The 27,095-nt window shown below is 38.1% G+C and overlaps 1 protein-coding gene across 1 annotated transcript in view; it reads right to left on the reverse strand.

Moving 5' to 3' along the window:
- CSMD1 (CUB and Sushi multiple domains 1) overlaps window positions 1–27,095 on the reverse strand; it is a 2,044,058-nt gene that overhangs the window by 263,722 nt on the left and 1,753,241 nt on the right. Inside the window, exons 27-30 of the mRNA XM_030937494.1 lie at window positions 20,071–20,262; window positions 13,743–13,881; window positions 8,981–9,168; window positions 4,333–4,527 (exon numbers count right to left, since the gene is read on the reverse strand). Of these exons, the coding sequence (XP_030793354.1) occupies window positions 4,333–4,527; window positions 8,981–9,168; window positions 13,743–13,881; window positions 20,071–20,262 (714 nt within the window). The remainder of the gene's footprint in view (window positions 1–4,332; window positions 4,528–8,980; window positions 9,169–13,742; window positions 13,882–20,070; window positions 20,263–27,095) is intronic.

Consider the following 27,095-nt stretch of genomic DNA (forward strand, 5'->3'; position numbering starts at 1 on the left):
TCATTCTGACCCATGAAAGGGGCTCTACCTTGTTTCAGTTTCAGTTACAATTCTACAAAAAACTTCAATAAGCAAAATTTGTAGGTAATAGATGAATAACCAGGAAAACCATGACACCACGCATCTAAAACAAACTGGTCCAAAATGCACCTACTGCATCCCATGATGTAGGAACTATCAAAATATTTAAAGCAGAGCAAAAGGCCCCAAGGTTAACTGGAGATCTGAATAAATCACAGACACAGGTTCATGCATAAAACATGCTGCTCTCCATGAGAGATCCAAGATGCACTACAGGAGAAGCCATCTCTGCTTTCCAGATTTCGAATACAGAGTTTTATTTACATGTAAATAGAATATTCCATATGGGGAAATCAGTGTTCCTTGGGTGATGCTCTTTGATGACTGAAAAAATAAATTGTGCCTCACTCCGCAGATCTTCAGACATGGAAAGTGAAACAATCTCTAATTAAAAATTTGGTTTCATATATATAACCTATATATAGGAATATATATATAAGAATATGTATATATCCTATATATAGGAATATGTGAATATATTTACATATAGGTGTGTATATATGTATAATTCCTATATATGTGTGCATGAATTAATATACATAATATACATATGTCTGTATATAGAGAGAATATATATAAAGTATATACACTTTATATAAATATAAAGTTTACACATATATACTTTTTCTTTAGCCATAGAAAAAGTATTTTTCCTATGGCTAATACTTTAGCCATGCTTTTTCTATGGCTAAAGTTTTATCACTCCCCACAAATCCAACTGTAATGAATTTAATATAAATTAAATGCCTTTTGTATTATTAGTTAACAAAAGTACAGAATTCATGATCTTTCTTCAATTTCGCTACCTACTTTTATCTGCCTCACACTAGACTCTATATAATTGCTAAAGATATCTGCAGTGGGGGAAAAAATACACCAAGAGATGCAAAAATCATTTTCTGGGATATAAGAAAGAAAATTAGAATTTTTACTCAAAATTAGTATTATTTTTTCTTGAGATAGGGTCTTGCTCTGTTGCCCAGGCTGGAGTGCAGTGATCCAATCACGGTTCACTGCAACATCAACCTCCTGAGCTTAAGGGGTCCTCCCGCTACAGCCTCCTGAGTAGCTGGAACTCCACAGGTGCACCACCCCACCCAGCTCATTTTATTTTATTTTTATATTTTTTTGTAGAGATGGGGTCTATGTTGCCCTGAGTAGTCTTGAACTCCTGGCCTCAAGCGATCCTCCTGCCTTAGTCTCTCAAAGTGCTGAGATTACAGGCATGAGCAGCTTTGTCTGGTCTCAAATTCCATCTTTTTAAATGTCTGCATTCATGTAGTAATTATGGAGTCTATAACACAGATGCTGAGACAGTCAGTACCTGTAATGTGTTGCAGAGATGGAGGTTGCATGCTCAATAGTTATATTGATTGGGTGTCAAATCAAAAGGGTTTGAGGTTATTGCCCTTTGTTACGTCAAAATGGTTTTGGAAACCAGTTACATTCATAATTAAGATTTACTAGTTTTGGGGAGCCTGATGCCTGTGGAATTTATCCTCCTAACATTTGTGACCTAGAGACTGGCATCACTCTCAGCCTTGTGTATCCTGTCTGGAGTGACACAGACGGGAGGAGGTGAGGCGAGATCTGGTCATTCTGCAGGGCGCTCCTTTCAGTGCTGCCCTTGGCTCACAAGCCCGGCCTTGCCGGCACTGGCCACGCCTCGCCCAGAAGGGAGGATCCTCAGGACCTTGGACAGCAACTCACCGCCGGCCCCTGGCCAACTGCAAGCCCAGGCCGCTCATGATATAAGGGGCACCCAGCCTGGCGGCAAGAGAGGAGGGGGTGGAGGTGCGGCCCCTCCTGGGCCAGGACAGGGAAGGGTGGGTGCTGGGCGGAGACTTTCAGCTCCCTCGTGCCCACCTTCTCACCAAGTCACACCCACTTCTTAGCTTGGCTCCGTCCTGTTTTGGGGGCTGTGCAGGCACCGGGGAGACCATGGTCCTGACTTGTAATGCTAGGTCAAAGGCTCTCTTTACCTCAAAGCCACTCTGGCTCACTGCCTCCCTCACCTATGAGCACGCTGAGTTCTATTTTAAGCTCCCACATGCTTCTTACTTTAGTTTTTAATAAACTTAGAAAAGAGGGACTGTATAACTTTTCATTTAGAAAAGTCTCCCAAAGCAAGTAAACCAATGACTAAACTATCAGAATTTTTAATTAAACAGATGACTAGAAAGGACTGATGCATAACCTGGCCTATAATCATGATTTTAAAACACAAAAATTAATTTTCTCCATCTGTTGATCTGTTGCCCAGGCTAGAGAGCAGTGGCGGGATCTCGGCTCACTGCAACCTTCACCTACTGGGCTCCAGCAATCCTCCTACCTCATCCTCCCAAGCAGCTGGGACTACAGGCATGAGCCACCACACCCAGCTAAGTTTTGTACTGCGTTTTTGGGAGAGATGGGGTTTCGTCATGTTGCTCAGGCTGGTCTCAAACTGCTGAGTTCAAGGGATCCACTAGCCTTGGCCTCCCACAGTGCTGGGATTACAGGTGTGAGCCACCACACCTGGCGTAAGTTCTTACTCTGTGCCAGTCACTACTGCTGGGTCCAGACAAACACACTTCTTTAACTTAAAAGCTTGCAGGGTCATAAGAGAATGGACTTAGAAACATAGAAATAGCAGAACATGTCAGGGAAGTAGGTTTTGTTTTATTTTGTTTTGCTTGTTTGATTTCAGTTTCTTATATACGTTTTTCTTTTCTTTCTTTCTTTTTTATTTTCCTTCTTTTTTTGAGATGGAATTTTGCTTTTGTTGCCCAAGCTGGAGTACAATGACACAGTCTCGGCTTACCACAACCTCTGTCTCCCGGGTTCAAACGATACACCTGCCTCAGCCTCCCAAGTAGCTGGGATTACAGGCACATGCCACCACGCCTGGCTAATTTTTTGTATTTTTAGTAGAAAGGGGGTTTCTCCATGTTAGCCAGGATGGTCTCGAACTCATGACCTCAGATGATCCACCCGCCTCAGCCTCCCAAAGTGCTGGGACTACAGGCGTGAGCCACCGCGCCCAGCCTCCTGTACGGTAATATTTAAAATGCTTATTTGGCCTGAAGGTGCCAGTAGTATTGTTAGGCTGTCTTGAGGAAAACACGTTTGTTTCATAGTTTATCAAACTAAACTGGTCTTTGAGTTCATCTTAAAATAACCCTAGAAATGAATGTCTCTGCAAAAACCATAAAGTTCTACCTTCTTCTTTTTCTTTAATAAATACATACCATGCAAAATGTAAAGGGTACAAGTCATGGGTCCACAGCCTGAGGAGTGTTTGCCTGTGGAGACCCCCCTGAAACCACCACCTAGTTAAGATACGTACCGTGGCCAGCAGCCAGGAAGTCTGTCACCCCACTCTCCCCAGTTCACACCCACAGGGCAGCTGCTGTCTGACTTTATCACTGTAGGTTAGTTTTGTCTGTCCTTGAATGCTGATTCAATGATTTTACTAATTTAATTCCTAAGGAATTACAAACTATTGCTGTTTTGGGGGGATATGACATATCCATTCAAATGTATAGATATTTGTTTTTTCTCTCTATATATATACAGATAAATAGGTGTGTGTGTGTGTGTTTGAGATGGAGTCTTGCTCTGTCACCCAGGCTGGAGTGCAGTGATGCAATCTCAGCTCACTGCAACCTCCACCTCCCGGGTTCAAGTGATTCTCCTGCCTCAGCCTACTGAGTAGCTGGGATCACAGGTGCGCACCACCATGCTCAGTTAATTTTTGTATTTTTAGTAGAGACAGGGTTTCACCATGTTGGTTAGGCTGGTCTCGAACTCCTGACCTCATGGTCCACTCGCCTCAGCCTCTCAAAGTGCTGGGATTACAGGCGTGAGCTACCGTGCCCGACCAGATGTAAGTATTTTATATACGGGGGGAGAGAGAGAGAGAGGGAGACAGACAGACAGATGGAGAGAGAGACAAAAGTAACTAGGGAAGGCTAATTAGCACCTCTTATAAAGAACAGGTCTAGAACACACAAAAACAGAAGTGAAAAATGTCAAACTGTATGAATGAAGGAAAAATATTGCTCCTCCCAGAATCCTATGAGAATGGCTAACACACTAGCTGCATTAAATGATCAATGAATGCCTGATATTCATTCCACACTAGCTCTCTAAGCAATCCTCACCACTGATTAGAGGAATGCACGCCGAAATGTGAAACCATTTCTTCAATGAGATGCTGCATTTGAAAGGAAAGGTGTATTTCTAGAAAATACCCAAGCGTGCACTCACCATTACAGGAGGGCAGCACTTGGTCCCAGGAGGGTTTCCCATCAGCCCCAATCACACAGGTGATGGATGAGGGGTCAACAATCTTGTAGCCAGAGTCACACTGGTAAGTGATGGTGGAGCCAAGCTTGAAGTCTGTTCCAAGTCTTGTCCCATTCATTATATTTCCTGGGTCAAAACAAGCTTCCCGTGGTTTCTCTGCAAAAGAAATGAATGTAATCTGCATGAGAGCAGGAATTTTATTCTTATTTGTGTATTTGTTTGTTGGGTTGGTTCTTTAATTGTGTTATTTAGGGCCCAGAACAGTGCCCTAAATAAGTAAGAAATGCTCAAAGAATATTGATTGATTGGCTAATGACCAAGTGAAACTATTAATTAAATAATAAATTCCTTTTAAATAAAATTATATTTCCATTTTAAAAACCACATTTTACCACAGAATTTATATAAAATTACCTTCATCTACATAAAAAATGTAGTTCTACATTTTTATATATTTATGCTTTTTTGGCTATACATTTTAGGGCTGAATCAAAGAAAAATTGACTCTGAAAAAATTGAGGTTCACTTTCTAACTTTTGTACATCAAACATATTAACATAAAATCATGCCACACCTTTCAGAAAAGACTGGAGAATTTGGCTTCTCAAAATGAAACAGTTTAATTCCTGAAAGTTAAGAGCACTTTCTTATATGAATAACAATAGACAAACTTAGAAGATGAAGATGGATGATCGTTCTTATTCTTTTACTACCGTATTTCTGTTGTTAGTCTTAATGGAGTAAACGTCAAACTTAGCAGAAAAAAATATATTGACTGATAGATGATGGTCAAACATTGTGCCCTGGATGTACTAACAGCCAATAGTTCTACCTTAGTTATAATAATTGCTGAAATGTTTTGAGGGCTTATTATGTACCAGACACTGAACTAGGTGCATTTCTGGTTTAATTCTAATCTCCACAACACCTCTGCCAGGAAAGGATGTTAAGAATGTAAAACTCAAGGAAAGTTAAGTCACTTCCACAGATACCCTGCAGAGACCTGCCCAATTCTGGGGCCCCTCAATTAGGCATTCACTTTAGGCTGCATTAAGTATTTCTTCTTCCCAAGTAAAAATACAAAGCCTTTTCTCTTCAGAGTCATGTTGCTCTGCAGTCAATTTCAGTTATCTTCTGGTAGCCTTAATATTTTAATTTTCTATTTCAATAGACCATCTAAAGTATCTCTAAATGAAGAAGTGTATAACCCTATACTCTACCATCCTGCTAGAAACAGATAATATATAATGGAAAAGGAAAAAGCGAAAACAAAAATGCTAAACTTTGGGAAGCTGGAGGAAGAAAAAGAAAACTGATTAACTGTATTGATTCAATATTTTCAATCATATTTTTAATAATCCGTGTATCATCATCAACCAAACAGAGATGTCTTTGGTGATCACTGACTTAATCATTATATGCATTAGATAAATAATCTATTATAATAATATGTTATATTTAATAAACTATATTTCTTATATATAATTTACATACTTTGATTAAATCTATATATAATATAGATTATATAAGTTTGTTCATTTAAGAATTTGAGATTAAATGACACATATATATTTTATGTATATTTCTTGTTTTGTGCCTTCGAACCAGTGCTAATTGCTTTACTGAAAAGCCACTTGGATTTTGAAAATGGTAGCTGACATGTTGCTTTGTAACTGCATTAAATCCCATATAGAACACAGAACATTATTTTAAGGAAATACAGATCAAATAAGTAAACCTGTAGGTACTATAAAAGTTGCTCAATTTTTTCTGATTTTTTATTCAATCATTCAACACAATGTACTGAGCATCTAGTGAATAGAAGCATTGGCCTTGTTCATAGTATTTTCCCCTATTGTAAATAAAAAATGTCCCAGTACACACCTATTAATATATGTCTGTTGCCCTTTTGTCCTTTTTGATCATTTTTTGTTATAAATCTCTTTTAGTCTAGTTTCCCGTTTGATTAAATATCACCTACACAACTTTCTTCTTTAAGCCACTAATTTTGATTTCTGATGGCAGGATTTTTTTTCCCAATGAACTGCATCTAATCTTTTAGTTCCATTACTTAGTTGTCACTTCAGGATGTTCAGTGATAAATCACTGGCACTTTTTTTGCTTACAATTTGCCAGGCTTTCTAACTAGATGACTTCATAGCAGGCCGTGTTCTGTGTTGTCCTTGTCTGTTTCACTTAAGCATACCTTTGAGCTTGCCTGCATCAGAGGCCTGGTAGATTGCCTTAGCCAGGACTTGTGAATTGTTGCACAGCACAACTGCTGGTGCCCCTGCTATTTCCCATCACACCTAAGAACTGGATCTGTCACCTGCCTTACGATCCACACTAGCACTTGCTCTGGGCCAGATGCAATGACATCACTGCCCTAGGCTGGATACAATGGCATCACTGCTTGAGGCTGGATGCAATGGCATCACTGCTCCAGGCTGAAAGCAATGGCATCATTTCTCCAGGCTAGATGCAATGACATCAGTGTTGTAGGCTGCATGCAATGGCATCCCTACTCCAGGCTGGATGCAATGACATCACTGCTCCAGGCTGGATGCAATGGCATCGTTCCTATTCTCTTTCCTGTGATTTTTATTTTTCACAGACTCCACTGGAGAACTTTTAAAACCTCAAGAGCTATAGTCCCCAGTTAAATGGCCATGCTGGTTACCCAAACAAAAATTAAGGAAGTTCTTTCTTCATGTAATTTGCAAGGCCCTTCATACTTCATTCATTCATTGGTCCATTTATTCATGTGCCTTAGGATGCCGGGGAGAACAGGAGTTGTTGCAGTGGGCAATGATCAGGTACACTCTCACATTTATATGAGGATTTGTTTCGTTTGTTTACTCACCTGTGTGATTTTTTTTTGGGGGGGGGCTATCATATAATAAGTAGTGTCATGGTAAAATGCATTTTAGTGAATTCTTGTTAACATAGAAACTACCTTATGATGTGGCAAAGGCTCAAAAGTACTATTTTCCACTATTCCTAAACATGACGGATACTATCTCAAAGGCATAGGATATTCTGATTGCTAAGTCGTATACTTTTTAAGATTGCACATTTTAGTAAATATCCCTAAGTTTGCAGATTTTTTTTTTTTTTTTTTTTTTTTTTTTGAGACGGAGTCTCGCTCTGTTGCCCAGGCTGGAGTGCAGTGGCCGGATCTCGGCTTACTGCAAGTTCCGCCTCCCAGGTTCACACCATTCTCCTGCCTCAGCCTCCCCAATAGCTGGGACTACAGGCGCCCGCCACCTCGCCCGGCTAGTTTTTTTTTATTTTTTAGTAGAAACGGGGTTTCACCGTGTTAGCCAGGATGGTCTCAATCTCCTGACCTCATGATCCGCCCGCCTCGGCCTCCCAAAGTGCTGGGATTACAGGCGTGAGCTGCGTGCCCGACCAAGTTTGCAGATTTTGATGTTTGGGAGCAGACAGACCAATTGCCTACTTAAAACTATACGAACAGGTCTGGTAATGAGGTAAGGAACATAAAATATATTCTTTTAAAAAATATTTTTCATACGAATTGAACTCAAAAGTGTAAATAAATAAAAATATTTTCATTTTTTAAGAAAAACCCTCGTTACTGTGAATTGATATTTTGTTAAATCCTCTTCCCCAATTCTTTATAATACACCTTGTATTTTATTTTGTTCACATGAGAAATAAACTTGAAAAAATACATATTTATTTTGATTGACCCAATAGCAAAATGCTGAATTGAGGGTGGTTTTTAGGTCAGTCTGTTTTCCTTGGATGTTAATGGCAGGGAATGGTTTATAGCAAATCAACGGTGAATCACTGATCTGAGGACCAAAGGAAAGAGCTCTGAGCAGCGTCAGAAACCTTGCCAAACCAGCCATGGGTGACTGAGGCAGGGAAGGGCACAGACATGTTGACATGGAAAATGTTGAGATAAAATGAAATTATTGTTGGCTGGGCGCAGTGGCTCATGCCTATAATGCCAGCACTTTGGGAGGCCGAGGCAGGTGGATCACCTGAGATCAGGAGATCGAGACCAGCCTGACCAATATGATGAAACCCCGTCTCTACTAAAAATTCAAAAATTAGCCGGGCGTGGTGGCGGGTGCCTGTAATCCCAGTTACTCGGGAGGCTGAGGCAGGAGAATCGCTTGAATCCAGCAGGTGGAGCTTGCAGTGAGCTGAGATCGAGCCATTGCACTCCAGCCTGGGCAACAGAAGCAAAACTCCGTTTCCAAAAAAAAAAAAAAACTTGTGATTTTCATGTACTTACATTTAATCATCTTGAAGAAACAAATTATAAGATGTTAAAACCCATCTTAAAATAATTACTAAATGTCATCAAACTCTTTATTTTACAAACCACAATTTATTTTTATATGGTCATGAATTTGGACAGTTTGTCCTCCTCTCTTTCTTCCTCCAGTTAAGGTAGAAATGCACCTTGGGAATATCTTCACTGGGGAGGGAGGAGACATGTATCTTCCCAGACGGAGGAGACACAGGTCAGCATTTGGTTATTAAACAGATAAGCAAGATGTTACAAAGCAACGCTTACAATAAAAACAGTCCTGATACAAATTAATTCCCTCCCAAATTCAGGCAGTCACAGTACCTTTAAATTCAATGGCGAACCCCGACAAGCCCACAGAGGCATCACTTCGAAATGCCAGAAAGAGGCTGTTTCCGCTACTCTCTATTCTTTCTGGGGCTTGAGCGCCCTGGTAACTCCCAATGAGAGGGCTGTTGGAATCCTCCCCTTCATAGATGTGTAGGAAGTCATAGCTGGGCTCCATGTTGAAACTAAAGAAAAGAATAGTAATTACGTCATACGGCTAATAGAGATTTACCTTATCTTCCAGAGTGGTAAGCCTTTGAGTGCACAAAGTGATTTTATTTGCTTTTGTAGAATAATTTTTCAATTAGGGCAATCCAAAAGTTAAATGTAATATGAATCAAAATATTAATAAAATAGCAATAAGTATAAAATATATCAATTGTGACAAATCGTATTTTGCCTAATTACCATCATGTTCAATACAATATTGTTTTGACCATAGTCAAAAGGAAATAAGTCATAATAGCAGAGAGTTATGCTATCCTTTCCCTGTACCCATTAATTTGCTAAATGAGATGCAGTTTAAAAGAATGGAGCTCAAAAGAGATACATTTCCACTGACATTTTATCTTTATCTGAATATTTTTAGTTTTGAAAATATGGGAACTTTGAAAATATTGGAATTTGAAAATATTGGAATAGTCAGTAGAATTACTGACTATTCTTAAAGGTTTTTGTTTTTTTTTAAACAAACAAACAAAACACCTTTACATTATTTTTACTTAAAAAATGCAGTTTTTCCAGCCTGGGCAACATAATGAGATCCTGTTTGTACAAAAATACAAAAATTAGTGGAGTGTGGTGGTGCACCCTTGTAGTCCTAGCTACTCAGGAAGCTGAGCCTGAAGGATCACCTGAGGCCAGGAGTTTGAGACTGCTGTGAGCTGTGACCACACCACCGCACCCATGTACTCCAGTCTGAGAGACAAAACAAGACCTTGTCAAAAAAAAAAAAAAAAAAAAAAAAAAAAAAAAAAAAAAAAAAAAAAGCCTCCACTTGCTTGGATGAATCAGCCAATATTAATGGTCCCTACAAGGCACAGAGTAATCTTTCTCACATCATGTTTCACCATCACTGAATATCCCAGTTTCTTTCTCTCTCCCTCCCTTTCTGTTTCTCTCACTTTCTCCATTTTTCTCTATTTCTCTCTCCTCTAATATTAACATACAGTCAGTCCCCAAAGAGGGTAACAATTTAAACCCAAAGCTCTCAAGGGCTAGGCTGTATTTGCCATTGGTGATGTGTAGGCTGATAGAGTCTGTGAGCTTTAAAAGTATGCATACTCTAAGGGAAAGGCTGAACTTGGTTAAGATGTCTACGATCTTGATGTGAACAGAATAAACTGATAAAGTAGAAGTATTAAAACCGTCCGTTGTGGCCGAGCGCGGTGGCTCACGCCTGTAATCTCAGCACTTTGGGAGGCTGAAGTGGGTGATCATGAGGTCAGGAGTTCGAGACCAGCCTGACCAATACGGTGAAACCCTGTCTCTACTAAAAATACAAAAATTAGCTGAGCAAGGTGTTGCGCGCCTCCAGTCTCAGCTGCTCGGGAGGCTGAGGCAGAAGAATCGCTTGAACCCAGGAGGCAGAGGTTCCAGTGAGTCGAGATCTTGCCCCTGTACTTCAGCCTGGGCGACAGAGCACGGCTCCACTTCAAAAACAAACAAACAAGCAAGCAAACCAACAAACCCATCACTTGCAGCCACCCCTTCCCTCTTCTCTTCTCTATAGCAGGTTTTTCGTATGTGTCTTTAAAAAGCACTCAATTTATGAAGCTCCCACTTCCTTTCCTTTCCGTTTGCAGAAATTTAGGACGACTGAGTCAGAGAAGGTCAGGGTTTTTGCTTGTTGGTTTGTTTGTTTTTGTAATCATTAAAATGTTCTAAGTGGCTCCACTTGATCTGGAGATTTGGATGATAAAACAGCAACAGAAGGTCCCTCCTGGAGGGGTCCACTGCACCATGAAGGGGACCAGAGGACGTGGGACCACCAGCATCCGTGCAATGCCCAGCCTGCATCACGCTGTCCTGTTTCGGGTCAAGGATACCCTCACTCCACATTCTGAATATACTTATTAAAGGAAATTTAGGAAGGTTTCTTAGTCTGTTTATTTGACAAGTTCACTGACGTCAAGAATGAAGAAGGAATAAAAGGTTGGAGTTACTAGGTATAGGGGCTACCAGGAATGGTGTGGGTTAAGTAGAATTTTATTGGAATAATTACTGTATTTAGAGTGTTTGCAAGGATGTTATTAAAATCTGGTCATGCCATATCCCCAATATTTGGCTTAGTTAATTATCATTATTGGTAATTTATTCAACACTGCAAATACTACCAGACACAGGAAAACAAAAAAAACACTATATATCCCATCTGCTCTCCTTTTTTGCCTGTATCAAAATTCACGAGTAGAAGTCTGGAGTGAAATTTATAATTAATTATGGTTCCTTTGGTGAACTCCTTATTGCTACCTCTGCCAGCTGCACGTATCTCTAAGCTCTAATAGCATGCCACAGCCTGACTCAGTGTTTCAGCCAAATTTGATTTGAACCCCAATGTGTGAGCCCCATAGTCCACAGGGAAATTTGATGGAACATCCTCTTTCTGAAGACCTACAGCCCTGAATGAGCCTGGAAGCGCATATGTCCTTCAGGTCGTTTGATTCTTTGCCTTTATCATCAGTAATGACAGACTCCCACTCTCCCACAAAAAGCACACCTGAATCTGCCATCATCCTGACAGTGCATCCTGGCCAGCCCTCATCAGCACCAGCCTCCTGTTTGGGAAGCTGGACATCCTCATCCCCAAACAGGATTCTGGCCTCTCCCTCCTCACTACTTCCCAGGAAGATGTCCACTTGATCACATGCAAACTCCAGATCAGAGAAGTCACTGATTTTCACAGATTTCTGAAGTTTCTGAGACATTGGGTCAGGTAGTGAGTCATACAATCTATAGGTTGGGAAAGGCTTTGAGATTATCTGTTTCAAACTTCCAGAGGGGTGGATAAAACACAGTGAAAAAGTCCTTGCACAAAAATGCCTTAAATATGCATATCATCAAAAGAGTTGCACTTTATGGGAACGAGGAAACTCTTACTAACAAGGTTCTGTGTTCACTTTCAATTCTTTCTTTCTTTCTTTCTTTCTTTCTTTCTTTCTTTCTTTCTTTCTTTCTTTCTTCTTTCTTTCTTTCTTTCTTTCTTTTTCTTTCTTTTTCTTTCTTTCTTTCTCTTTCTCTCTCTCTTTCTTTTATTTTCTTTTCTTTCTCTTCTTTCTGTCTTCCTGTCTTCCTTTCCTTCTTTCCTTTCCTTTCCTTTCCTTTTCTTTTCCTTTTTTTTTTTTTTTTTTTTTTTTTTTAAGATAAGGTCTTGCTCTGTTGCCCAGACTAGACACTATTATAGCTCATAGCAGCCTCCACCTCCTGGGCTCCAGCAGTCCTCCTGTCTCAGCCTCTCGAGTAGCCAGAACCACAGGAATACACAAGGACACCGGGCCAATGTTTAAAATTTTTTTGTAGTGACAGTCTTGCTATGTTGTGCAGGCTGGTCTCAAACTTCTGAACTCAAGTGCTCCCCATCTTGGCCTCGTGAAGTGCTGAGATTACAGGCATGAACCACCACACCTGGCTTCACTTGTTAATCCACTTATAATATCTTGAAACCAGAGGTGCCTCCTAATTTTAAGGAAGATGCTGCTAGAATTTAACATTAACAAAACCCACAAAGATATCTAAAAAATATAGCCAGTGAGTGTTCACTGTTTTTCTGTAATAGCTGAGAAACATTTGGTAAATTTGTGGCAGTTTAGTAAATTCAGGAAAAGATGATTATCAATCTACTTAAGATTCAGAATCATAGAAATGTAAAATTCTCCTGACTCAGATCTCATCAGGGGGAGAAAGTGAGGGAACGTAAACACATTCAGGCCTTGAATATTGACATAAAGATCTCTAGAAAAGGAAACTTGCTCCATTGACAGATTAAAAACTCTAATCCCAGGCACTTGCCCTGGATAGCTGAAAGGTCAATAGGAAAGTCTACAGAATAACTCACCTTCGCAAATATTACATTCATTTAGTTCAAAAGTCAAAGTCTAAAGTTAGAAAAGATCTTTGGATTCCATAAAAAGTAATTATCATATACTATATCCTAATACTATAATTATTTAAAGAGTTTATTATCATAAAATGGCCACAGTATTTGACCTTCCACCCTCTAGTCTAGTAAGAACAAGTTAGCATATTTTTAGGACTGAAATCTAGTAACTCAGACTTTACAGCAACCACATTTGGGGAAAGTTTCATTTTCAAGGCCCTATTAAGTCTGAATTATTGTAATGATATTAGCAGTGCTACCCTCAGGAACGTCAGGATGTGCTGTGGAAAGGAATTCACTATCATGCATTGAGAGCGACAGGAGGCATTGATGAGAAATTACACCAAGTGTCTCCATACCATATTTTTATTATTTTTATTGAACATTCTGTAAGTTAAGCCTTCTCATAGGGAACACATTGTGTGCAAGATAAACAGTATTTAAAGATAATTCATGTGCATCTTAACATAAGTAGAATGCTTCCAAAGCAAAATAATGTATTCCCATTTATGTCATTTTACAGTCTGGTGTAGTCTCCATTAGACACAAAATCTAGTGCTTACCTAGATATAACACTGGAGACTATGAGGTCATAAAAGAAGTAATTTTTAGGTATGGCATTAAAAATCCTACTAAAAAGAGGACTTCTGCAAGAGACAGTACCTTTTGAATATCAAAGCAATGACAAAGTCTGGGTTCACTTTTACTCTCCAGTCACATTCCTTCCCAGGAGGATATGGCTGTGGGTAGTTGGGTGATAAAATAACACCTGCTGGGCCCGTCAGATTCCCTCCACAAGCAGCTGTCACAGAATGAAAGTTACAGAGACAAAGTTAGGAGAGAGAAGAATGCCTGCCAGTCAGTGTAGAATGAGACATCACAGAATTCTTTAAGAAAAAGAGCTTGTTCATCAGCATTTTTTCCCCATCAAAGAGATTGTGTGTTGGTTATCAATTATCCAGATAAAACTGTAAGACCCAGGAACCCTGTACATTTTTCATGTAATTGTTAATGAATTTTACATAATATTCCACCCCATTTTCAAAGAGAATTTTCAAACTTCTGGCACATAAAATTTCTTTCCTGTAATTTAAAATTTTCTCAATTAAATGAAAGATGACTTAATCCCTACACCTGCCAACGTGCACACATAGGAACAAACAGGAAAACACTTGAATAAAAAAATCCCATGGTCATCATTTTATGGCCATGTTCATTCTTTTGCTATTTCTTATAGTTTATAAAATCATTGTCTATTTCTTCTTGAGTGCCTGCTTCATGTGGTACAGTGATCATCTGGCTCCTGTTCACTGTTTTATCCCTGATGTCTAGGCGGTTTCTGGATCGGAATAAGTATGCAGGAAATGGCAACTGGGTGCATGAAAACATGGCCTTTCACATTCTCCCAGTCCTCTGGTGTATGGAAGGCTTGAATTACTTTCCGCATATTTCAAAGTGGCAAAACAGACCCCAAAAGTTTAAGTGACCTCTAAGTATACGTATCAGTAAAGAGCTGAGTTGGAGCATTACTGTCTGGAAATATCATTTGATCATAATGCTTGGTATATTATTAGAAAGAACCACTATATAGGAAAACAATAAATTTAGTTTGTGTTTGAAGTCATCAATTTTGAATTAAATGTGTTTACATTTATATTAGCAAGGCAGTAATTATGTAGCTCAATGTGGTTAACAGGCAAGCCAATTTTTGTTCTTGAATTGGAAAGATTTTAGGATTGTTTTATTTGTGAGATAAGGTTTCTCCTAAACCTCTCATCTCAGGGAAGGTGTGAAAACACTGCAGAATTTATAAGTATACACATTTTAGACACATAATATGCTGGGTTTAAAAGTTGTTTATATCAAATATTGTGGTTTGTCACCAAGTTGTTTTAAAGTGTGACTACAGTTACATCATAGTCTTCCCCTTAAGTTATATGTCTTATTTCATTCCTATTGGTCATATATGCATTAAAAAATACGTAGGAAAGAAAATGTCTTAATTGCTGATTTTTTCCCCTACACAAAAGGAGATTTGTTTTGTAAATAAGATGAAGGAAGATGAAGACCCATGCTTCACAATTTTCAATAATGAGGGTGTCTTTAAATACTTACTTAACATTTCTGAAAACTTAATTTTTATAATAAGAAATACAACTAAGTCCAGTAGTTTTTGTTATACTCTCACAGCCTAATTGAATGCAAACTCTGAATGCTATTGCACAAAATATTTATAATAATAAATTCTACAGATATACTTTCAAGAGTAATATAATTTTTACAGAAAAAGATTAAAACTTGATTTTCCCCAGTATGCTTTAAAAAAAAAAAAAAAAAAAGAATTGTGCAGAAGAAATTGTCCCCTCAGCTCTCACAGGGCAGGGCCTCCTCGGAATCATGCTGCTGACAGTGTGGAGAAGTGCACGCGTGGACCGATGAGGAAGGAGAGCTGATGCAGAGAAAGAAGGTACCTGAAGGTCTAGAAGATTCTACTCCATACAGGTTTTGAAAGATGAAAAATGACAGATGCAGGGCACTGTCTACAGGGTGCTACCAGCAGAAACAGTTCAGGGATAGGATTCAAATATTGATTTAAAAGACACACAGGGGAAACGCTGTCTTAGTCACACAGATCCCAGGAGGCGCTTTCAAACGAGGTGACTTGAAAGCTGAAAGTGGAATTAAGGAGTGCTGCCTGGCCTTGTTGGTTCTCTCGGTTGGTCTGGTATTCTTCATGTTCGTTTTCTTAGGTTTTAATTATCTTGCAAAATATTTTGGAAAGGATTAGAATAGTAAAAAATGCAACTCAGAGATGCTAGGAAATTCTCCAGAAGGAATAAATCCACCTATTCCTTTCAACCCACCAACCCCTTATTTAAACCTTTAGCCACTATGCTAAATAGCAAACATACATATGTAGCAGCTCCTTCACCATCAGGGTTTGAAGCTGCGGTCCTTAATGAGACCGACCCATCTACATTTCTGCATTAAAACATGTGAATGTTCACACCGTTGGGTGTGATAAATATTTTCTAAATAGACACCTTTATGTCAGGACAGTCTGTTGTCCTTAAATGAATTTCTGCAAACCTAGGGTACATTTTGGCTTTTCAGAGTGTTTTGCAATTTGGACTTGGGGAAGAGCAATTGCAGGCTATATAAGAAAATGAAGACTGTTTAGGGACACTTTACTCAGAATAAGGAAGTTGAAGCCGAACATGGTGGCTCACGCTTGTAATCCCAGCACTTTGGGAGGCCAAGGTGGGTGGATCATCTGAGGGCAGGAGTTCGAGACCAGCCTGGCTAACATGGCAAAACCTCACCTCTACTAAAAATACAAAAAATAGCTGGGCTTGGTGGCGCACGCCTATAATCCCAGCTACTCAGGAGGTTGAGGCAGGAGAATCGCTTGAACCTGGGAGCAGAGGCTGCAGTGAGCCAAGATCCCACCACTGCACTCCAGCCTAGGAGACAGAGCAAGGCCCTGTCTCAAAAAAAAAAAAAAAAAAAAAAAAAAAAAAAAAAAAAAAAAAGTCATCAGTGTCCTTTGGTCTACAGAATTCTCCTTCTAGACTAAGTCAAAAAGCTAAACAGAAGAGCCTTTATGGTAGGAGTCATTTCGGATGCAACAATAACAGCAAAAAAAAGTGAGGCATCCACCCAACACTCAAGAAAAAGCAACTGCAAATGGCAGGTGTTGAAAATAAATGTTGTCACACACAACAGGTGAGAGGTTAAGATATTTTATGAAAGAGAAAGAAAGAGAGAGAGAGCCAGTAATGAGTAAATATACACTGATAATGAAAAGGAAAAAAGTAAGTTAGCTGATCAATCAGGAAAGAACAAATTCAAACAGCCAATAAGCTTATGAAAAAAAAGTTCGACCTTATTATTAATTTAAAATGCCAATTAAAACAAGACATCATCACTCTGTGGCTTAAGATCTATCATGTGTGGTGTGTTCTCTGAGTCAGAGAAAATATTAATAAATATTTATGGTTGATGGCAAGGTAAATCTGTGTGACTGCTCTGAAAGTGATTTTAAAAATGGGCCAGGCGCGATGGCTCACACCTGTAATCCCAGCACTTTGGAAGTCTGAGGCAGGCAGATCACGAGGTCAGGAGTTTGAGACCAGCCTGGCCAACATAGTAAAAACCCGTCTCTACTAAAAATATTTAAAAAATTAGCCGGGCGTGGTAGTGGGCTCCTGTAATCCCAGCTACGTGGGAGGCTGAGGCAGGAGAATTGCTCGAACCTGGAAGGTGGAGGTTGCAAGGTTGCAGTGAGCTGAAATCATGCCCCTGCACTCCAGCCTCGCTGACACAGCGAGACTCCACCTCAAAAACAAAACGAAACAAAAACATGTTTAAAAAGTCCTAGAAATACGCAAGTTTGTAGAAATATGTCATTTGTCAATAATCATGATTTATTTTGCAACATGGGTGCTCATTGCAGCTATCTTCAGAATAGGGAAAAGGTTAAAACAACTTAATTATACAATAATAAGGGACCTGAAAAATCATTATTGGTAGATTCAAACAAATAGACACTAGAGAGTGGCATTGGTGGTGTAGTGGTGCCTTCTAAAGAGGTAGGATTTAGTCATTAAAAATTAGTAGAAAATACATAGTAACACAAAATATACACACCATGTACTGGTAAGTAAAAAGTGCAATTTACAAAATAGTCATGCAGGATGCTGTCATTTTAAAACTTTTTTTTTTGAGACAGAGTCTCACTCTGTTGCACAGGCTGGAGTGCAGTGGCGCGATCCTGGTTCACTGCAACTTCTGCCTTCCAGGTTCAAGCAATTCTCATGCTTCAGCCTCCCGAGTAGCTGGGATCACAGGCGTGCACCACCACACCTGGCTAATGTTTGTATTTTTAGTAGAAATAGGGTTTCACCATATTGCCCAGGCTGGTCTCAAATTTCTGACCTCAAGTGATCTGCCCGCCTCGGCCTCCTTAAGTGCTGGGATTACAGGTGTGAGCCACCACGCCCAGCCGAAAACATTTTAAAATACATTACATATACATAATTATGAAATTATTTATAAATGTCTATATTAATTGTAATTGTCTCCAGGTAAAAAGATGACAATGTTTTTCTCCTCTTTAACATACTTTATAAAATGTCTTCAGTAAAATGCATTACCCTTTAATGTGAAAAAAGGTTAAAAAAATTAAAAAGTGTTTTGAATCTTTGAAACAGAATTTACATAAGTGCTAATTACGATTCACTCATGCCCTAATGGGCAAGCTTGTCACAGAGGACATAAACCTCATTCCTAAAAAATAGAAAATTGCAATGTAATAAAAATATAATGTTAATTTATTTCCAATTACGTATTTTCCATTTTTCTGTTACATAATACCTATGCATGTAGGCAGGTCTGATTGCCAAAATAATTGATTATCCATTTGCCTGCAAGTGATTTCAGCTTGTCCTTGAAACTGATATTCAAGGTAGAGACAGAGTTATTTATTTAGCTTTTGGTGCGCTTTGGATTACGTAGTTGCTGGTCAAAATAAAATAACTAAGAGATGATCTAACAAAAGATCGACTTGTTTGTAGATTAATTAGGAGATGGCCAAATTTTATATTTGCATGTTCAAATTAATATAAATTAATGAATTACTTTTAAGGGATTAACTCATAGTTATATCGCTTTTTAATGTATTCCTCCATGAGCCTAAAAACATGCAAAACGGAAGAAAAAAAAAAAAACCTTTCCTAATGCAAAAATAGGCCATTGGTTTAAAATGATTGCCACATTTATAGGCAATCACTCCACTTTAAAAAAGAAACACGCCGAAATCTCTCCAGTCTTCTGATGACTCAGCGTGCCTTCTGATGACTCAGCGTGAGTAAAAATGCGTGACTGGGCTCTCAGACGTTATGAAAAGTAAATGCAGCATCAAACATTAAACCAACATAGATTGCTCTCCGACAAGGCTGAGAATGCTAACAAGCACAGCTATCCAACTTCATGTGTCTTCACAACTGGGATAAGTGGTTTGCCATAAGCAAGAATGCTGTATCATAGCTCCCCAAGACCACTGAGAATTTTACCACTGCTGTGTACACAACAATCAAAACCATTTCAAACCACAAATCCTCCCCAAGGTCATCCTCTGCAAAACGGTTTACCCATTTCATGATCACTTTCTCTCTTCACACATCAATTAAATTTTACATTTTTCAGACAGATTGTAAAGAAGTACTAAACTGTGATAGTTCCTTAAAATAATAAAGTTCAGTAGAGTTTCTTTTCAAAACTAAGATGATATACTCTAAGTAGGAATTTCATGGTAAAATATTTTATTGAATGAAGAGACCATCTACCTGAAATTACTATTTTACATAAAATATATATTAGCCTAAAACCATATTTGTGATAAATTGTCTCAGGTGGCTATTCAAGCCAAAGTCTGCAAAATCATTTGTTATCCTTTTAATAAGGTCAGACTATAAAACGTTAATAAATTGCAGAAACAAACCTCCTTTTATCTTCATTTTAATACAAACAGTGTAATTTCTAGTTTTCAGAATTCTATTTTAAATGTACTAATATTATAGGGGAAAAACATCTAAAAAGAGAAAGTACTTTTAGTGAGTAGGTTTTGCTTCAGGTCATGTTTCTATATTAAAAAATCAGAATAGCAATGGTAGGGTTATAAATTTTGAGCTGCCTAGAATTTTAAATTACAGTAATTTGATTGATCCATGTTTATATAACATTTGTTAAGGGTAGGAAATGTACGGTAAATGTCAATTACCGTACATTAAAGGGATGACTTCCTTTATCCCACCTAATTAAATAAAGTTTAAAGGTTTACAATAACATTTCAGGAGTCTCAGAGAGCCAGTGAACATGAAAGAAACGCTTGAGAAATATTTCTGAAGGAATAATACATTTATGGAGCAATTTAAACGACAACATGCATCCATTCCTGAATATAAAATTTCTAAGTTCTGTTGGCTGATACCTATGCATGTAGGAGGGTCTGGTTGCCAAAAGAACCGGTTATTCAGCTGCACACAGGTGATTTTGGCTTGTCCTTGGAGCTGATAGCCAGGGTCACACTGGAATGTGATGGTGTCTCCAGCCTCTCTGCTGTCTCCATAGCGGGTGCCATTTTGAGGCATACCTGGATCGTTGCAGGTGGCTGCAATTGACGCTGCAAACACAAGAGAAGGCCAGGTCACAGGCTGGAAAACATGGTTTCCACATTCCTGTAGGTGTGGTTGTTCTTGTGGGTTGAAGCACTCTTCCCTGGCATAATAAGTCATTTGTCTACACATGAACATACAAAAATAGTTTCTTTTCCCAGAGATACATTCAATGACATACATCTTCACTGTGCTTACACTGAATAAATTCTAGCAAAATTCTACTGAAAATGCAACCAACGATGAAACATATCAAGGTTTTTTTTTTAAATAAAAATTACATTATTCTGAGAATAAATACATATACACAGACTGATTTTCTCTTTAGCAATATTTTAATGAAACCCCATACTGCAAGTTACATAAACTAGTTAAAGTACACCAACCTCAAGGAAAACAAAACAGGAAGAATTTCCTTAAGGTCTGTGCCTTCAAAGGTGATCCAATAACCTTGGTTGAGATGCCAAGGGTAGAAGGTCCAGAGGAGATGACCAGTGAGTTTTACCCAGGATCCCCTAGGTGCCATTACCTTGGCAAAATTATTAATAACCCTGTCACTCACCCAAAAAATTCCAAGTTGGACAATATATTATATGGCTACCCTAATGTTAACAAAAGCTCTGAAAATAACATTCTGTCTTTTTGCATATATATAAAGAATCTCAAGTCTATTGAGTAGAGGCCAGAATCTGCAAAGCAGGCTGGTGCATGTGCTTTCAGGGGCCACTGGGGCCTTGTCACGTCAGTCTCTGGTAACCATGTGTAAAGTGCATTGCAAACGATGAGCCTAAAATCACATCCCACAGGCAGCCATCAACTCTGCCTGCACCCAATCAGGAAAGAATCCCTCAAGCCCAGAGCTTTCACCAGAGCTCCCCCCTTCACACTAAAATGCAGCAGCCTCAAGAAATGGGAGTTGTTTTCTCCAGTTTCTATAACTGCTGTGTATTATGTGTTGTACTGAAAATTAGAAAGATACTCCTGAAAAATCCAAAGCTTAGACCTTTTTTCATTTTTACTTTCAATTAGAATAATGAGCTCTTTCTTCCACTCCACTGCATAAGAGATGACCATTAAAAGCTCTTTCTCTCTGCAAAGTGCTTCAGTGTTTTCAACACAATGTTTTATGAAAGAGCAAAAAAAAAAAAAAAAAAAAAAAGAGAGAGAGAGATGAGTGTATTATTCTATATACATACCATCACACTGTCCATTTTAATATTTGAAGCCTTAAAGTAATGAGTAGGCTTTGCTTTTAGTTTTGTAAAGTCTGAAGCGTTTGTGTGTGTTTGTGTGTGTTCATATTCATATATCTACATATGGATAGATAAATGGAACAATAAAATCCATTTAAATAAAAAGTTGGAAGATATATAAAAAAGAATAAGACCTGCTCTGTGCTATGCATGTGCTTTTCAGACGAACCCAGGGTGCATTTTGGACCCGCCAGTAGTGCCCGAAAGCGGGAAGAATGCCACTGAGGGGAAGGTAAGGTTTAAGGTTGGGGAGATGGGTTACCTGTGGTATAAAAAAAAAAAACAAAAAAACATGCCACCGAGAAGTGTTCCTTGTACCCTACGGAAGAAAGTGCCTTCCCACCACTTTCTGTGCTATTCAGACATTTTTAAACTAATAGGGGAGGCAATGAACAAATAATTCAGAGCAAGAGAAAATGTTAAACTGCGCAGATTAAAAGATCAAAGCTCTATCCAATAGTGTCATATGATACAGATATCAAGGATCCTATGGTTGGTCAGACCTGCTTAAAATCCCATCAGGACTTAATTAGTACCTAATTAGTACTTAATGATCACTTAAGCACACTTACCATCAGCTAACAAATCAGTAAAAATTAGGCTAGCATGTAAGTTATTAATCTGCTGTGAAGATGAAGTGTAAAAACTTGCTAACTTGTCTTTCTGCTTACTATTCTCCAAGCTAATCGAGGCCAGAAGCTGTCTTCACCGCTTTCTATTTCTCTCAAATTGATTTTTATTACATTGAAATGTATACGTGTGTACCTATAACACAATGAGAACCATGACATGAACATCTGTGCTACCAACTCTAAGAAACAGAATATTTACCAATACATCAATATGATCAATGCACAGAATATACCCTTCCCCATGTCACCTTCTTCCTCCACTTCACGGGAAATCACTTTCTGAATTTTATGTTTATCATTCCCTTTTCTTCATAGTTACCATAAATGTATGCATTCCAGTTTTAGCCACATACATCAGTTTCCTGAAATCAAATGCTTAATTGGAATTATATGTTGCAAGTTCTGTATCTCTCTCTCTCCTTTTTTGCTTGTATTATGTTTTTGGGAGTCATCTATGTTTAGGCATGATGCTCTGGTCTACTCATTTTCATTGCTGTATAGTTTTCCATTGCATGAATGTACCATGATTTTTCCATTCTCCTCTTGATGGATCTTTGAGTCATTTTTCTTTTTGCCTTTATATATAATGCTGCTATGAAAATTATTGTACATGCTGCTGGTACACACTTGCTCTTTCAAATGACTTGGACTCCTATGTTTTAGATTTTCACTTCCAAACAGCATGCAGTTAGACTGTTCTTTAAATTCAATCTCAGAATTTGTCTTTTAATTGGGTAGTTTAGTCTACTTATAGTCCCTGAAGTTTCTTCTCTATTTGGATTTCTCTCGACCATCTTAGCTTGTGTTTTCTATGTGTACCCCCATTTGCTCTCCCTTTTTGCTTGTTTTCATACTAATTAATTTTTTCTCATGCTTTTATTTTAGTAGACTTTCTAGAAATTTTAGTATGTATTTAGTTGTAATAGTCTTATCTTCTTCTTTAATATTTATTATTCTCTCTCTAATTACATGAATTGCTAGGTATTTTAGTTTTTTTTTTTAAATCTTCAATTAGACATAGTCATTATCCATTTGTTTTTATAAACCTCATAAATTAAATATTATTGTTTTACATAGTTGACTGATGATTGTTTAAATTTTCATACATATTCACCAATTTGTTTGCTTATTTTTTCATTTTTTTCATCTCAGAGCTTTTACTTGGCCTAATTTTTCTACTTCATAAATACTATGGTTTGACTATTTGTCCCCTCAAAAACTTATGTTGAAATGTAATCAATATGGTCATATTGGTAGGTGAGGCCTTTAAGAGGTGATTGTATTAATCATTTGTAAATTAATGGATTAATGGGCTGTCACAGGAGGGGAGCTGGTGACTTTATAGGAAGAGTGACCTGAGATGGCATGCTCAGCCCCTCGCCAGGCAATGCCTGCACACATCAGGACTCCAGAATCCCCACCAGCAAGAGGGCCAGATGTGGCCCCTCGACCTTGGATTTCTCAACCGGTATATTTGTGAGAAGTATATTTATTTTCTTTATAAAATACCCAGTTTCAGATACTCTGTTATAAGCAGCAGAAAACAGACTAATACACTAAAATGATCTGTTCATTTTGTTTTTTTTTGTTTTTTGCAAATTACGTTTCGTAAGGATATGTGATTGCTGGGATTATTTTCACATTTACTTGGCCGTTCCTGTAGTATTTGGTTTCCTACTCATATTTTTATTCTGTTTTTTTTTTTCATTATTACAGTCTGAATCTGATAAGAATTCCAATTTATCATGTAAACTAAGCTGTTTGTAAGTTTTCATATTTGCACTTCTGTTCTGGGGAACTTTACTTATGGTAATTCTTTGTGTTCTGCTTTGAAGGTACACCCATCTAGAGGAGATACACATTAGATTACAGGATCTGCCTGGAACAACAGAAAACTTCCTCTTTTCAAAAATAAATTATCAGCTTGAGGTATTTTGGACCCCAAAGATGGCAGAAATTCACCTACAGACTAGTGTGAAACCCTCTGGCTGTTGTGAGTTGCATGCAACTATGTCTCCATCAACATCTATGTCTGTCTATTCTCCCAACACTGCGAGTAGAACACCCTTTGGTCTTCCAGCTATACCTGAGGGTCTCCTATTATATTTTCAACATCAGAAAGACTTAGATTTGCTTTCTATTCCCTGAGCCAAGGGACTCTCCGAGTGGAAGCTCCACATCACAGGGAATCAGCAGAGTCAATCAGGGCAGAGCTGGCTTCCGAGTTTCACAATCTCTCTCCATTTCTGCATTTCACGTCATCCAGGAGTCCTTATTTTCTTGCAGGTTCAATAACACAATTTGAAAATCCAAAACCAATTGTAACCAGCACTTGTACTCTATTTTCAGCATATAAGTTCTCAGAGTCCTTACTGTAATACTGCAAACGGAAGCCCCTCAATCACATTTATTTCACAACACTGGCCATGATTTCTGACACATCATTCTTCACGTCATTATCAACATCATTATCATTACTCGTGTTTTGAACATGGGAATCTCACTTGAAAACAGCATTCTCAGTGGAGATCAAGAGAGAGTGCTTGGGTTTCAGAGAGGGTTTTTCAAAGGAAAGAGAGACGGAATGACAATCAGAGTCACCTGAAGGCCATTTCTGTACTTCCCCACTTTCCTCCCATCAGCTGCAAAGACTGGAACACAGGGAAATCCAAGCATATGACTCCAAGAGAAGCCTGGGAGAGCAGAGGAAGGCAGGATAGATGTGAAGATGCAACACTCACAGTTAGAAAGTCATGAAGGTATCACCCATAAGCCACACATTTTTCTAACATAGAACACTAATCATAGAATACAATCACCAGACTCACAAAGCAATTGGCCACTGTCTTGGTACCAAAGTGGTACCTTTTCTGAACCAGCATTTTACATGAATTCTGGAATTTACTCTTTGAGTGATGTTCCTATAGAATCTATGATCAACTGTTGCTGAGATTTCTCTGGGTTTCAGAAAATAATCATAAACAAATCCTACTGTATATGTACAAGCTTGTTCATCTGACTGAATTTCCCATCTTCAAAGGAAAATTCTTCCTTTCCTCAAGCAAGTGGTCACATGTATAATTAAGTATTCATTTCCAAGTGATAATTTCTGTCAGTTTATATAGGTTAAAAAATTAACAATAAGTGTATAGTATTAAAATAATTGTCATATAGTGGTAGCCATTGTAAATATAGCAACATTTATATAATGAAATGAATGTTATATAACAGTACAAGAATTTAAAAACAAAAGTTTAGGAGGTGAGTCAAGGACATCAGGGATGACAGTTTCATTATAATTTTTAAAACCAAGATGTTCTTATTTCTCATTCCCAAATTTTTATTTAATATTTACCAAAAGAAAAGATATATAATACCCACTACTAAGAAAGTTTTACACAAAGGTGCACAGATTTTATACACAAATAAGAATTTTAACAGATATATCAGCCTTTCAAAAAATAAGTGCTCTGTTGAACACTTTTCTGGGAGTTAATAGGATGTGGTCAAATAAGATTGGCAAATACTATACACCCCAGTTTCCCCTTAGAGATTTCCATTGCACATTAGGGATTAAAGGTTCAGAGCTGTACACTACAGTAAAAAAACTTTTAAAAATCATTGTTTAATCCAGCGTATCCCACATTGTCATCATAGAGCACAGTTTTCCTAGAAAATCTCTTAAAATCCTTCCAAATAGAAATCCACAGAGCATCAGTAGAAACGCTGGCTTGCACTAGTGGTTACATCTCCTTTAATGGCACAATATTCTGTTCATTTCTGAAAGTACCTTTTCGTAGTTCTCAACCCCATTTTTATTTGGAATATGTATAACAATAATAATGCAGCATGCAATTAAAAGTTTTAAACTTGTGAAGTTCATGTTGTCTAATAAACAGAAATACTGCATCTACAACATTATTCTAATGATGCATCTACATAATTAGCTAAAGTTTATGCCAGTTATATGAAAATGTAAGTTTTAATGAAATAGTTATATATGCACTTAGAGCTCTATATATATCTGCTTGTATATTTTCAAAGATTATTTAAAATTGCCATAAATAAACTACTAAGGCTTACTTAAATTTAAGCAAACCCCCAACCCTCACACTTTGTATTTAGAATGGTGAAACAAAGATTAAAAGTTCCTAGAGTTAGCCAGATTGGCGTAAAAAACCTGTAAGAAGGCTTGAGGAAGGAGAAAGAGAACAATTTTAAACAATGTAGTGCAAAATACATCAGTTGGGTCTTTTAAACAAATTTCATTTTATTTTCCTCTAGTTATGAATGATGGAAAGATGTTTTCTGGTAAAGGCAAGAAAGTTTATTCTAGACTAATACAGAAGCCTCTACCCAAGGACACTCCATTAGGGGCAGAAACTGCTTGTCCACTTCAGGCTCATCACAAAACGATTGGCAGAGCAGGCTGCCAATTTGCTTAAATTTAAGTAAGCCTTAGTAGTTTATTTATGGCAATTTTAAATAACCTTTGAAAATATACAAGCAGATATATACATGAGCTCTGAGTGCATATATACATTCCTCTTCCATGGCTGTATTCTTTTATGTGCCACATCATACACTCTACTCATTTTTCTCTTACGTATCTTTTCTGCAAATTGGATTTGTTGGTGACTCTGAAGGTTTCTGGTTTCTTGCCATAAAAAAAGCAAACAACATTTTCAGGTGCATCAGTCTTATCCCTCAATGGCCAAAGAAAAAGGCAGCACCTGTTCCTGAGAAGAGACGTGTCCTGTTCTTCAGTTTCCCACAGGCGTTCCCTGGAAAATCTCAAGTCACAGAGGCACTTTCCGCAGGCCCATTGGCCTCTGAGGGGACATCTCTGCCACCTGTCAGGCTGCATCCAGAACCATCCCAGTCAGCTTGCGCAACACAGACCTGTGCTGCCCTTCACAAAACAGCAGTGGGTCTGACTCTGTTTCCAACAGCAGG

Source organism: Rhinopithecus roxellana, chromosome 9 (genome assembly GCF_007565055.1).
Source record: "Rhinopithecus roxellana isolate Shanxi Qingling chromosome 9, ASM756505v1, whole genome shotgun sequence".
Lineage (NCBI taxonomy): Eukaryota > Metazoa > Chordata > Mammalia > Primates > Cercopithecidae > Rhinopithecus > Rhinopithecus roxellana.